Source organism: Dermacentor albipictus, unplaced genomic scaffold (genome assembly GCF_038994185.2).
Source record: "Dermacentor albipictus isolate Rhodes 1998 colony unplaced genomic scaffold, USDA_Dalb.pri_finalv2 scaffold_14, whole genome shotgun sequence".
Lineage (NCBI taxonomy): Eukaryota > Metazoa > Arthropoda > Arachnida > Ixodida > Ixodidae > Dermacentor > Dermacentor albipictus.
The window spans coordinates 5522437-5537606 of record NW_027225568.1 but is presented as its reverse complement, the minus strand read 5'-3'; the positions used below and the strand labels follow the sequence as shown (position 1 = coordinate 5537606).

At 43.5% G+C, this 15170-nt stretch overlaps 1 protein-coding gene across 1 annotated transcript in view; it reads right to left on the bottom strand.

Moving 5' to 3' along the window:
* LOC139051707 (uncharacterized) overlaps nucleotides 1-15170 on the bottom strand; it is a 133879-nt gene that overhangs the window by 79110 nt on the left and 39599 nt on the right. Inside the window, exon 7 of the mRNA XM_070528674.1 lies at nucleotides 13603-13709. Within this exon, the coding sequence (XP_070384775.1) occupies nucleotides 13603-13709 (107 nt within the window). The remainder of the gene's footprint in view (nucleotides 1-13602; nucleotides 13710-15170) is intronic.

The following is a 15170-nucleotide window of genomic DNA, read 5'->3' as shown; positions in this document are numbered from 1 at the left end:
AGGGACATTGTTCGATTGCCTAATCCTAAAGTTTCAAGCATTCGCACATTTCTCACGAGATACAAATTGGCTGGTCATATACGAAAGAAAACGAACGCCTTTTTTGTCTTATGGCTTCAAGGAAACAAGACGTTGTCTCTGGTGTCAATATCAGACCTAGGATTGCGCAGACATGCACTTTATACGTTTTTACACGTCAGGCCCGATTGGCTGTATATTCTCGCTTCATGACCTCTCAGGTCATTTTCCTTAACTCCGCGATGACACATCCATATTTTCATCGCGTTTTGAACCGGTCCGTATTATCGGACAACTCAGTAGTTCTGGCTCGATTTCCCTAAAGTAGGTCCTAAATCTTTCTTTATTTTTCTGAAAATCGGTAGAACCGATGCTCTCACAGCTTGAGCTCAAAAGGAATCTATGTTTCACGTTACTATAAAGATAATAGTTTGGAGATGGTGAATTGAGAGCACGCAAACTGCCACGGCATTGAAGATGGTGAGGCTTTTCTTTTTTTGAACACCGAACGCAATAATACCGTTGGAAGCCCTAAATTTGGTGAATACATTTTCGCAATGTGGGATACTGTCTTCAGGGTCGCGAACCCTGCAAAAGATTGGTGTCGCAAGAGGAGAAACGACGCTCTCCAACAAAGCTACCACCGATAACAGAGGGCAAGCAGCGATGACCGTTTCGCTGACCAGCACTTGACGGTTCCTCGCGTGACTGACCGCCACAGCAGGTGCATTATTATCCCTGTTACCAGGTGCCCTTAACCACGGTTAATCTTGCGACCGGTTGCTAACCTAATCAAGGTTAAACCCCAACCACAGTCCGCTGGAGTACCGCATACATATATTGAGGTTGGAAGAGGAATATAACGGGAGAACCTGAAGGAACACCAAAAACAATATGTTAAGCAGTATCGTTATCCTATAAATTCACGGCTCACTGTGGTGATGAACAAGGCATGGCGCAAATTTTATTTCCACCGAATTCCAACAGACTGCGACGCAAGATTAATGAACCGAGGTGCAATATTGACGCTAGTCTAGGCGCCAGATCAGCACCGCGTGAAGAGCGAGAACACACGGCCATCGTTGACACGGCGTGCCCGACAACTCGTCAGCTGCTTCGCCATCATCGCGATCGAAGCGATCCACGCGGCTCGCGCCTCAGCGCAGAATGCTGAAGCAGACAGACGCAAAATACCATGCATGTTTTCATGGACATATTTAGTCGTTCTAAACTCTTTGACGCACCAAATTCAATTGGCTCCGGCCGTTACCGATATCACTAGCGCATGATGCGGTGATCAAGTTGCGATTCTTCACTTTTCTATGGTCCTTTGTCGGTGGTAGGATTGACCACGAGCGTTGCATCATCTAGGCTTCGGCCAGATTGTCTTGCCACGTGATTACCATGGCCTCCGTACAGTCGCGTCAAATAATTTCACGCATTTTACAAGACTTGCTGGCTGCCATCTTGGCCACTTCGGAAGCGTTACTGTAACCAAAGATCGCCATGCACGATTTGCAGTCAATCGCAGTTAGTGACCTAACCGCCGTTTCCACAGCGCTGCAAATGCGCTAACCGCGTTTAGCGATATGGCCGGTTAGTGTAACCAAAGTTAGGGCAACTCGTGTAAAAAAGGGTTGCAAAGTCAGCTTCCGCTGACGCACCGTATGCACTAACAGGGAAGCATCAACGTGAGCAGCTGCTTGTTCACTATAACAGATGGAAAGGTGGACAGTTTATCTGCTGCTCAACAGCCGTGTGAACTGCTCGACAGTACACTTTGCCTAAATGCATTTTTATACGCTCAAACGAACTTGGTGCCTTTTGATTTTTAAGCACTCCCTGCATCACTGAAGTATGTAATCACGAAAGCTGCCTCCGGTAATTACCGGAGTTTCGTGCCACGGGCACACGGGGTAAATATGTCGTTTTAGTGCAGAATCGTATATTTAGGTTGCAAGAGAAATATATCAGGAGAACATGAAGAAAGAAAAACAAGACTATTGTCATCCTATATATATATATATATATATATATATATCGTGTAGCAGCGGCAGCAGTGTTGGCTGTCTCGAGGAAGAGTGTTTAAAGGCGTCGCAGGCGTCTGATCGCAACAGCGGATGTCAGCCCCCGTTAGGCTGGCCTGCAGGACACACGCCAACGTGGAGATGAGCGGCGTGTTCGCAGCATTGAGCAGAACTTCACACCCGGAGGATCATAGGAATTTCGGTCAGTTGGTACCGCATTGTAAAGATAAGCGAGCACAACCAGAACATAACGGAATTCAGGAACACAAGCAGTCTGCAGAAAACGTGGCTTACGTTGAGGTGAGGGGATATGCTCGCCAACATTGAGCAGAGCTCTTCATGCTAGGAGCACTAGAGGGGAGTTTACGGGGCAGTAGGGAGGGAATCTACCTGCTGTTCCTGAGCACATCTGACTCATAACGAAGGAACACGGTAACACAAGCTAGGCCACTGCTTCCTATACAGAGAAGATACATCACGCCGTAGGGGATGCTAATGTGCCATGGGTTCACCACACGATTCAGTATACGGGGTCTATTTAAAAAGGTGGAATGAAGCCATTCAGGACCATGTGATCGATCCTAGCATAAAGTTTCTAAACCATCAAAGAAGAATTTCACAGATCCAGCTTTTTGTATTACAGACTGAATTCCTTACGAGAAAAACAATTTACCGATACAGCTTGTATAAAACGTTGAATTCTCTGCATTACGTTTTGGGCAAAACTTTATAATGACTCTACGCGACTCCGTTAAAGTAAACATTTTCTCATTACAGCAAGACTTCCCTCATTGCAAGCGTGCACCAAGAAAAAGTGCTCGGTCAAATATGCAGAATAATAATTCAGGTATGCCTCACGTAATTTGCTTTAACATTAGGCATGCACTTAGGTCAATAAATATGACGTAATTATCACATGGCGGGCGTCGCAGATCTGAACCTGTTTGCAACCGATCGGCACAGTACACCACACGTGGCGCGAACAAGACTTAGCACGCCGTATACTGGAAGCATAAAAGTGCGCAGTCAACTTGTGATTTGACGTGCAGCTGTTGTCGTAATAGATCAGAGTATTTATTCCATTGTATGCGTTTTAAATCAAAAGCAATCAAGCTGCAAAATGCGCAGGGTGAAACGTCTAAGAGCACCCTCCATGCTTATAGGTTCTGTAGCTTCTGCATATATTAGACAATGTATAGACGCGTCTATATAATTTGAGGTCTACATTGGCCAACCAAGCATATTGAGGACTAGTGAGTTCCTTATCGTCTCTGTGCACGAACAATTGTAATATTCCTCGACATCCGATACGGCACAAGGAATTGCTACAATGAGGAGATACGTTTTCTGCGGATTAGAATAACATGTGCTTAAACCTCACCTCATGCAGAATAGCAGTTCGGCCGAGCCAATATATTTTCATCCAGCGAATGCAGTTCCAAACTCAGTGTGGAAAGGGAAGTGCGTTGGTGGCGTTTTGCAATAGCTTTAGCGGTAGTTAATTTGTTCCTCTTTCCGCTAACCATAGACTTGACGCCCCCCTATTCGGTGCTTTGCGCTGGGTTCAAGCCACACCGTTAAATGTCAAGGAATCGGAGATTGTTTAAATTGTTCACTAACAAAAAACTACAACATTTGTCCTTTTCCAGTAAACTGATAAACAAACTAGATTGTTCTTGAGTTTCTTTATCACTACGCCCTACTCATCTTTCGCGTCTTGCTAGAGGCTGCGGTTGTGTTCTAAATAATCTTTCTAGGTTAGAATGATAAGTAGCAACAGTTCCTGAAGCTCAGTCACAGAGCGCCGAGTAATATTAGCCCGTCGTTGTCGTTTATTAACCCGTTTGATACCGTAAAAACAAATATTTCTTGTTCTTCGGCACATCCTCGGTCAAAAGTTTTGTTATACTAATTTCCTGGCCAAAACTTTGTAAACTTGCTTTCCCTTATGGATTTCCTCTGAGAGGTCGAGACGAGTGCATAGTTGATCCCTCCCGCAACGACAGCGCGGCATCATGTAATCTGGCGAAAGGCTCCAAAAAACTGAATGAAAATAGATTCTAACAAAATCGACCGCACACGTTCTGTCATCACAACGGATGATATATCGGCGTGGCAACAATTTTATGTCCACTGTGGCATCTTGCTGTCACGAGCCGCCTTGTCGCCTTATTGAAATTCACAGCGAAAATTTCGGGACTCATTTCTAACAATGTGCGACATTTTAGGGCACTAATATTCCCCGGATTGTTGGGAGAAATGATCGTACGTCCCTACTCTTGCCATGTGACCATTAAAAAGATTTCCCGAACAGTTCTCACCAATCGTGTCTGCCTCCTCAGCTTCGGGCTCCTTTGCTCAGTGTCGACTCGCCTTCTTCGAAGCAACCCTGACAGCTATCAGCAAAAGTGTGTGTAGCATTAGGCGCCCGCTGTGATACAAGCAGACAACTTTGAAGAGTGCACTTCGGCGCCCCAAAGTCAAATTTTCTTCAAACACTCGTAATAAGTAGAAATGCTTCTATGACTCAATCACCGGACATGCTTCAATTATTTATGTATTTATTTTTTTTGCAGAGAAAGGTAAATTCCGGAAATACTGGGAACCATAATGCTGATTCAGGGCCAGGCTTTTCTAGATTGTAACACACGTCATCAAAATCGGTGCGTCGGTTGCCGAGAAAAGATTGCTGCGTTCCCGTGTATTTAGACCGGATCAAAGTCTTGGTCTTCACGCTCAGGTAGACCACACCTCCAGTTTCCGAGCTTCCTCGCGGGATTCTGCAACACGGCTACAAAGTACAGCGGGCGTTCGCGTACCAGTTGCCTACCGCGGCAAGTGAAGAAAAGCGGGATATTTCCACGGCTTAAGCACGCAGCCTTCCGGGTTTAAATACTTGAAAGCATCCCGGTGGCTGCATTGCGAAGGGGGCGAATTGCGAAAACACCGGTGCATACTTAGATTTAGGTGCACGTAAAAGAATCCCAGGTGGTCCAAATTTTGGAGTCCCCCAGTATGGCGTGCATCAATGAGATCTTGGTTTTGCCACGGAAATCGCCATGATTAATATTTTTGAAATATTTAAAATGTTTATGCAGATTAGAGTCATGCGGGGGGTTTTACATGCTATAAGATTACAAACCGCTCAGAAATCGCGCGTTTTCAGTATCTTGGCAGCCCGTAAACTTTCGGCGCTGACTTCAGCTCATAATATTCTATGAAAGCGTGCGCTGCTGGCAACCTTATATTTTTTATGCAGGCGTGAATGCTTTTTTCTTCCTTTTCATTTGCCCTCATTCACTTGAATTTTGTGACGTCTTAAGGGCTTAGAGCCCTCATGTGTTCACATTTTCAATCGCCATCTTGTCAAATCCTGAAAAGTGACGAATCACGACAACCTATAATATACAATATGGAGAATTCGCGCCAGTTTTCCATTCAAACATAGGCTTTCATATTAGTATAACTAGAGGGAAATCTGGAGCTGCAATCGTTCAACCATCACGGTAATGATGGGAAGTACAGGCTACGGATTGGCATTCTGTTAACTGGCCAAGTAGTTTAGTATTTTTTGGCAGTTTTGGTTTCGCTTCAGACGCAATTGCTATAACCCGCAGTGGGACGGTGCCACGCAAAGCTCCCTGCCTTTTTTATGTTGCTCGAAGTGGCGATAGCGCGCTTGGCCAGCGGCTGGGCCGATGTTTCTCTCGCGGTGTGGTGTCGACGCCCTGGCGAGAAAAGAGACAACATTGTAAAGCGCGTTAGGTTGGCCCTATAGCGTTACGTTCTTTACGAAACTTCACAATTGAAAAAAAGGCACTACTGATACAAGACATAGACAGTTCTACTTCTAGTGGCTTGAGAATCCAATCTTTTTTAGGGCTTCATTATGCATTGCTCGTTTATGTGCTCATTGAAATGCGTCTTTCAGGACTTTGAGAACACAAACTTACATGTGGTAGTAAAGGTTGCTACTTCCAGGAATTTTTCTAATGTCGCAAAATGGGTATGTGCAAAGCCACGCCATAACGCCTCGGAAGCGATACGTCAATATAAAATATAATGAAGCTTACTGGAAAGAGCCCACAAGCGTCCCTGCTAGAAGTGCAGAAGATGTGCTTTAAAGTACTTGACGACGTTCAGCAATCGTGACGGCCGACGCAGCCTTTCGAAAGAGCGAGAGAGTTCGCAAGTGCCTGTCGTCTGCAAGACAAGTCTCGCGTTTGCAACGAGCAGGCATCTTAGATGACTACACTTGTAGCATTCCTCTGAAGGGCGCTACACTTTCTCACAATGCAACATTTACATTTCCGTAAATACTTTATGAGTATCTTTGTATAAGTACATGCATGGTTGTTATTGGTGTTGTAAAAATAACTAAGTAAGTGTTCTCTGGCGTTAAATCGGGAAGTGAATCGCACAAGAATGCCAACCTTGGTGTGCCCTGTTGATAAACCATAGTAAATCGTGCTTCAATCTCAAAGTCATACAAAGTTTATGTAACGTGTCGTACATTATATAGGATACTGAAGAAACAAAATTAGAGTTTTTGCAATAACGCTTGAGTGTAGCTTCGTTTACTGCGCCGGAAGCAAATGCCACTGGTCTAAAGATTGAAGTCGATCCGAAGCCTGTACTTCCCATCATTCCCATGTAGGTTGAGGCAACGCTCATGAGATCCCCCTTAGACACTAGCGCCATATTTCTGTTTAAGGTTTTTATTTCGAAACTCTATGCATTCAACCAATATGCGGCTACACCTCCGACCGACGCAACTAGCCTTTGCGGCAGGCATACGCAGGATTTTCTCGCTCAATGCGCGTGGGTGCAGCCCCTAATTATGAATGTATTTAGGGACCAAATGACGAAGCATTCTCTCGGCGACGACGCTCCCTTATTCTGTATTTTGCACAAAAATAAACATCGGCTCAAAAAATGTGGGTGAAATTATTGCGTGCTTTTTTTCTGTTTTCTGACCGCTAGTGGCAACTAAAGGTAGCTGTGCACACCTCTGCTTTCCTCAACGAGACACTGCGAGCTCGTTGCAAAATTTCTTGCCAGTGCTTGGCCAACTGAAGCGGCATTGGGCGTCAATTTCAGTTATTTATCTTTGGATTATATCTAGGAAGCTATACAAACGAAACTAATAAAATACAATTTGCCGTTCTATCCCAAGAATGAGACAAAATTTTTCTGCAACTGTGATACTTCCTTCGAGAGAGTCGTATGAGCTTCCTTTGAAGCTTTGTACTAAAATATGGTGGATAATTTCTCTATTCCTCATCTACAAAGTATATTTTGTGCTAGAGCGAAATTTGGGAGTTCACAGCATCCCTAACGGCACACCCTTTCGTGCGAGGAAGAAATTCCTCAAGGCCAGGCATGCGGAATCCCCAACATCTATCTACTTACACAACTACAGTGTATCAGAGCCACACGCAATGGGAAAGCAACCGGCGAGAAGTACTTTATTAATCCACTAATTTGTCACTTTTTCGCCCAGTATTATCCAAAGCAACATTCGGCGTCTTCCCCTCCCTAAAATGAAAATCATGTTGCCATGTTTAGTTTTTTTTATGAATACTGCGATCTTGTACACAAGATCATAGCAGGTGGGAAACATTGTGTGAGATACAGAATTACAGACACAAAGAAAACAAAATTGCACATAGAGATTCAACAAGAGAATACAGCGACTAGGTCAATTAACAGCAATCAATTCAAATGCTCTTGAAATGAATGTAATGATGTCTGTCTGACAACATCATCCGTGAGGTTATTCCAATCAGTGATGGTCCTTAGAAAAAAGGAATATTTAAAACAATTAACTCGCGGATTTAATGGTGTTATAGAAAGAGAATGGCGATTTCTAGTTTGGTACCCCGAGGAATAGGTAAGGATATTGGAAGTGTCAACTTTGAGATTATTATTAATTAATTGATAGAAAAACTTTAAGCGACATATGCGATTTCTGTTAAGAATAGAGGGTAAACCGCTTTTCTTGAGGAGGTCACTGACTGATGCTCGCCCGTAAGTGTTATATATAAACCTTACTGCTTTCTTTTGGATTCGTTCAAGTTTATTTATGTTTACCTTTGTAAAAGGGTCCCAGATAATTACTGCATATTCTAAGATTGTTCTAATAATAGTGTTGTAGGCAAGGAGGCGTGTACCAGGGGTTGCTAGCTTGAGCGAGCTTCGTAAGAAAATTGTAATTCAATATTCGGAGTTATCTTTAATTTCCTTACTAATTATCTTTATTAATTTAAATTATCGTTAATTTTCTTAGATCTAAACGGTATATTAGGTATGGCTTAAAGACTTCTGTCGTTTTTCATTGCCGATGTACAGCCGTAAACTTCGTAGTTATCTCATTTTCCTGAAAAGAAAGTTCAGTCACGTCGTGCCAATACAACCAGGTGTGTGTTTTTTTCCCTAGCGTCAATACGAACGGCAGCTTTTGTCGAGTTCCTCCAAATGAAGCGAGCACTCGTCTAGCACACAAAGCACCGAGCAGGTGTCCAGACAAAACCTAGATTCCTCGTCGGCAATTTAAAGGCAGTGCCATGTACTCCAAGTACACTTTCCAAGTAACCGGACAACCGTAAATGGGCGGGAATGCAGATAATACTGCTCTTCTCCCTATGACATTTATAATCCTGTCAGGTTTTGTAGCGTGCAAATGCCGCAGTTGGAAGCTTTATCTTATTTTGGTTGTAGCGTAAGCTGAACGACGAGGACAACAGAAAAGCACATTTGATACAGCGCTGCTGCTCTCCTTGTCGTGCAGCTTGTGGTACAACAAAATAAGATATGCTATACCAACAGGCCCCGATAGCTCTCCTCATGGGCAAATTTTACTTCGCGAGAGGTTCACAAAAGTAATATTACCGGTGTTATAGTGACTGCGGTAATATTCAAGCGATGTTTTAAAATTGGGTGTTTCACTAAGTCGGCGGCGCCTAAGCGAAAAAGAAGAGCAGGAATCATGCGCTCAGCGAAAAAATTTTGAGGCATCCCTTGACGGCCTCCGAAATGCGTGTGCGTGGAGGCGACAAACATTGCAGGTGTCCTGCACAAAATACCAGAGGAATTAAGAACACCACCAGGAGGCGTCTGCGTACCAGTCAACATTTGACGTCAGCTACGCCAAGCCCTGTAAGCGCTTGCACTGAAAGTGGGCGGAAGAGTCATCCGGTCACCGCCTAAGCCACCTGCAATTCAAAGGGCGCTGAATTTTTTTATTGTCTGACCTTAACAAGTAAGTTGACAATATACTTCACTCTTAAACGTCATAGCTATTAGTGGTGCCGACTGCATCGTTATTCTACGTATTCACTGCGATTGTGTGGTACGGAAACGCCTTGCTATGTTATTTAGATATATTTTTACTTTTCTTTAGCTCCCCCTTTAGATTTCTTACGGTTACAAATCGCCAGGTAAGCGGAGCTACATGTAGCAGTAATGTGAATAGCGGTGGTATGCTGCGACGCCTTGCGCCACTACAACACGCATGAAACGTTTTTGGGCTGCACAAGTTTTCTCGCATGAGAAGGAACCTAGACGGATTGTACGCTAATGAATGTGTCGATAACGAACACTGTACACTAGCTGGTAAGTAGATCACAAATGGTCAATGCACCTTTATGTGCTTTCTGTATACACGGTGCGTCAAAAAAAGAATTGCTACGAGGGTTACTGCAGGCGTAAGAGTCCACAACTGTAGTTGAGCCATCGTGCAGAGGCTTCTTACTGATGTTCTTGACAGTAGATAGCGACGCGCTAGCTGTATCCGCAAGCAGAGCACCGACTCCTATCGATTACAAAAGCGACAGGCGAAAACCGTTGACTGCGCAGCGTACAAAGAGCTTTCATGTTGAGCAGGTTAATCAACCCCAATGAACTGTTTCGGAATGAAAATATTCGTTGAGCAAGATAGACAAATATTCTGACATACGCTAACGGCCATTTCATTCCAATGAAAGAAGGTTGGTCTTAGTTAAAAAATGTCCAAGCAAACATGTCACATGTGCATACAAGGTTGCTGCTACATTAAATGTATTTGAAATAAGAAATGGGCGAATATATCGAAATACTTTTACATACAAATATAAGGTACCGTATTGGATACAATAATTGCGGTAGTATCTTGAATCTGTAGCTAAATAGTTCTTGCTCGAGTATGCTGTATAGTATCATGATACAATTGCAAGGTATTTTGCCCAGCCCTGGGTACAAGGTAGATATACAAGTTTTGAAAATATAAAAAAAGATTGAAGAGATGTATATAAGATTTGAGAATGAAAAGCATTTACAGCATATAGCATTATTTCAAACCCGCTAGGTGACTATTTTTCAGCGTCCGGTTCTAAAGGGGATGCCACAAAATCCTCATCAACATCATCGCTTGACATTTCAAAACCCAGGCGACTTTGGGAACAAGCTAGCCTGACATTTTGACCTGAGTTTCGTGCTGAAATATCTAGAGGCAGCTAATCGTGCCATTGTTACGCTGCCATTGGAGAGATGCTCAGTAGATAAATTTGTTTGCTAGCTATTTATCTTGCTATACAGCTTGCTATCTTACTCACTAAGTTCATGAAGTGCAACATGGTGTGGGAATTCCGACATCCAAAACCACACATAAAGTTCCTGCGAGGAAGAGAAATATATCCTTGATTAGGCTCAGAATAGCCACAACATCTGCTTCAAACACAGCGCATCAAGGTCGTTAACGCTCGATAGGGAGCGACTCAGGAGTACCATAACTCCTCCACCTCTTCCGCGTGCTCTAATCGCTGGATTTATTACATCTACGCACATTCGGTACTTTGTAGTTCCCAAAGATAAAAACGACCTTTTTTTTTACAAATTTCTAATCTGTAAGAATCGTTAACACCCCTTAGCCATACTATCCCATCGCCGCATTTGACGTGTTTCTCTTAGTGAGAATCCACTGTAGTCAAAGAAAAAAAAACGATATACGAAGATTTGGGCTGATATGGCTTCGTCTTGAAACAATAAACCGAAACGTACACTATACTTTTGCAGGGTTAAAGTTTGCGACGACAAAACGGAAATTACCGCCATAAGTAATGAAGCAGAACATTTCGTACCATGACAGGATATCCCGGATGTCATAACGCAAAAGTTTTCTTGCAGTGGGAACTGAGGTCAAGTTACACAAACTTTTTTTCCACTAACCCTTCTTGAATTTCCTCACACCGCGAGGCCAACCACGGTTTTAATGGTGGCGTGGCGTAACGACATGCAATAAAGTGCAAAGAAAGGAAAATGCAGAGTATTGCAAAAGATGACGCTTGACGTCTCGTCTGAATGCCAGTAGCAATTCTGTCGCGCAAAAAGTTTTCTTATCGTGTTGCCAAACATTGACCAGCTATCACTGCCACGCCTGTGACATGTCAGCTGACACGCCTGTGACGCCGCTGCGACATGTCAGTTCTTCACCCATCCTTAACTGGAAAGCTACGGCAAACAGTTTCCGTACAGTTCTCAGGAAGCGAACTGGCCTTCTTCGCAGTGATCCTTTCTTTCGGCTTCTACAGTAAGTGTTGAGTTTGTTGCTCCAAGACAACAATGATGGCGCATAATTCGCCGAGGTAGATGCATCAGCAGACGGCTGCCATCAAAGCAGAGAACACGAGTGCCAGAGCCCTTGTCAGGTTGAACTATAGTTTGTAGCTGAATTTACTAGATGGAATTTGAGCGCTACGATCATTTAGATAACTATGAAATAACGACTATTCGTCTGGCCTTCGCGCTTGTGGCTTCGAATACTACTCGGGCCCTGCTTACTTCGCTTTGTCTGCCTTTATCATTCCTAAATAAGGCCCTGAGCACGTGCATCTCATTTCAAATTGCTGCACCATAAGAGCTCTCTGAACCACTTTTCATCAAGTGTAGAAAATGAAGTGAAAATGATCTATTTCATAAATAATTTGCCGCAAAAAGTACCTCAATACTTTCAGCAGAAGCGGAGCTATTGTCAATCAAAGACGGCCTCCACTGTGCTCCTGTTCCTGCTTCAATGCCGTGCATTGTGAAGACTACGGTGCAATGGGGCATGCCCACAGCGCTCCGCCTTCTAAATGTCAGCGTGGAGCGCAGTGCAAAGTTTGTTTTGTATGTCAACGTAGACGTCACGACTTCTCCTTTGGTGTCTAAGACGCGCTAAACGTAACCCAAACGTGGTTGTCCTCAGCGAGCCGCAGTGCGCTCAGCCAGTGGACTCGTGGCAGCACCCGGTGGCGGCCGCGGTATCTACGCCTTGTAGCCGACCGCAGCTTGATGTCAGCTACTGGCCAATAACAGACGCCTAAGGTGACCTAATGACCTAATGGTGCATCCGATGAGGAAATAGTGCGTCTAAAAGACTGAGGACAGGGTGTTCTGTTGAAAAAAGATCGTTTGAGAGAAAGGACTGTGCGATCCACTTGCAAGCTCCACGCACCTTGTACGACAGCAAAACTTGGCTGAGATGTTCACAGCAGCGCATGCTTCCCGCGGAGCATGTTATTTCACCAAGCCTTGAGGTGGTTCAGAGCCCCTTTAGACTCAATTTCTTGCTGAAAATTTACAAACTGAAATCGCAAGAATTAAGTCCAGGAAACACCATCATTTTCTTCCTGGCGTGATCGCCATGCTTGAAGTTTCCATAGACATTAGTATCAGAGTTCTCACTTGAATTTTGCCGGCAATGAATTTTGCCGGAAACGGAAACGCGCCCTGGGAGCACACGGCGCTTTCTTTGACGTTACGAAACTATAGACCCACAGGGCAACATTTTCAGTGCATTGGTACTAAAAGCTATCTACAGCATTGCTCCGAGCAAGCGAGAATATGGGTACACAATCAAATTTATTTTGGACAAGCTCAAGAAGTTCACATAACCGTTTGATGACTTTAGCGTATTAAAATTTTAGTAACAAATAGGAACGCTGCGCTGCCGGCTCAATGCAGAGTAAATGCGTCTCACTTTTCTCAATCGAGAGTTCCAATATTCCTCCCGGTGCATTACGATGAACTTCGTCAAATTACGCAATACCGACAAATTTCTTAATCTCGGCCTTTCGAACTAATCACAGAGGTTGTAGCAACCTTCTCAGAATAACGACAATATTCACAATATGACGAATATCACGATGTCCAGAATGCAGGCGTAAAAACACATAAAAGCACCCCTGCTTACGAATGATATACATGGATCTGTTTCGGATTTGGACGTTTGAGTTGTCCGATGCACTACAGCAAATAAGGCTAAGTATGTGTGTCTAAGTATCAAGCGATAACGATAGTTTAGTGTCACGTGAATGACTTGCAAAAGAAAGAAAAATTATGATTTCGCTAGAATGCACCAAATCGCTTCACCGAGTGTCTCATAAAAGCATTTCTGCGTTTTGCTTGCATTGAAATGATCTAATCGTACTTTCCGAGGATCTAAAAGCTTCCTCTCAAGATTTTCGTTCTAATTGCGCAAGCTGTTCCAGTGCACACACCGTTGCGTACATTCGAAAGATGAGAACCGGACGATTCTTACCGTGTCCATAAAAATGGCGATACATCCGTAGGCCAGAATGATGAAGGCACTGTGTCTTGGCCCACAGCAGTCGGCTGGCGAGGGCTCTCCGAGTAGGCTGCTAGATCCTGTCAAAAGCAGAAGTGCTTGCAAAGGAAGGTTTGCAGTCGGACGCAGGGGTGTTCGATAAGCAGTGCTTGAGACTAAATCAAATACGAAGCTAATAGTGCTAGTAGCAAATTCGAATCGAATATCGAATATCTTTCCAGTAGCTTGCGAATACGGTATATTCTTCGTAATTACAATTTACCCATCCTGCTTTTACAACGTTTCAAATTTTCATTCCACTGTACATTATAAAGCAAGCTTTGTTAAAACGCAACGTTTCTCTCGAGCTCGGCGATCTTCAGAGTATACGCAGCCATAAAATGTCGTAAAGTATATAAAGGCAGGACTGTGGTCCTATTCACATCTGTGTATACCCTCGCGGCCTAAAGTCTTAATGCATTTTAGCCGTGGCAATGACAAAGCGAAGAAAAACAAATTTTTTCAAGTTCGAAAGGTCTGCGTAGACTCTGCTACTGTTCCATGACGTTGCGTGGCAACGAAACATATTGGGGCTTTATCTCAAGAATGGACGGAGGCGCTCCATTTTACGGAAGAATATACCACCGGACAAATACCACGTCTAATCACAATTTCATTGCGATTCACTGCGATTCTCACGGCAAGTTGTAGGTTTATCAGGTACAGCGTCGTGCTGTAGTATCTTATGTCCAATGTTCATGTCCAATGTTCATTGGATGATAATCACAGTTCTAACTTCGATTTGATGTTATATCGTGCACAGTGGACGACGTGACCTATGCATTCGGGAACTGAAAAACATATCCTGATTTCTGAATACAAACGATTTTAGTGGAGGACCAAATTCTCAATAGGAAATTGTTCGGTTCTCTAAACTTAATGTTTCAAGTATACGCACACACCGCACACGGGATGCAAATTTGCCGAATATAATACAGAACAAAACAAATACCTTTTCTCGTTCTTGATTAAAGGAAACAAAAGGTGCCCTTTGGTGCCAATGGTAGACCGAAAATTTGTTTATTACACACGTTCTGCATTGCATATATATTTACAGATAAAGCCCAATCAGTTGTCCATTCTGGTCTGGCTTCGTCGTTTTCCTCGACCCTTTGTAATGACAAATGTATAATTTCGTTGCGTTTCGTATCGGTCCGTACTGATCGGATAGAATCAGTGATTCTTACTCGAGCTTTTCAAGGTAAGCACAATTTTTTTTTATTTGTACAACTCGTACCTTGCACATTTTGTGCCCGAAAGGAAGCCATGTGCCGCGTTCGAAAGCAGAATAGTTTGTAGGTGGTAAATAGACAATAAGCAAACTGCCACAGCAATGATGATGAAGTCAGGTTTTTTTACTTTTTACCACTGAAGACAATAATACCGTTCGAAGCCTTAAATTTAGCGAAAATAGTGTCCGCGTGTTGATGCTGTCTCGAAGTATTGAGAACAGTGCGAAAAATTAGTGTCGCAAGTTTACGAATGACGCTCCAAGCTACAAA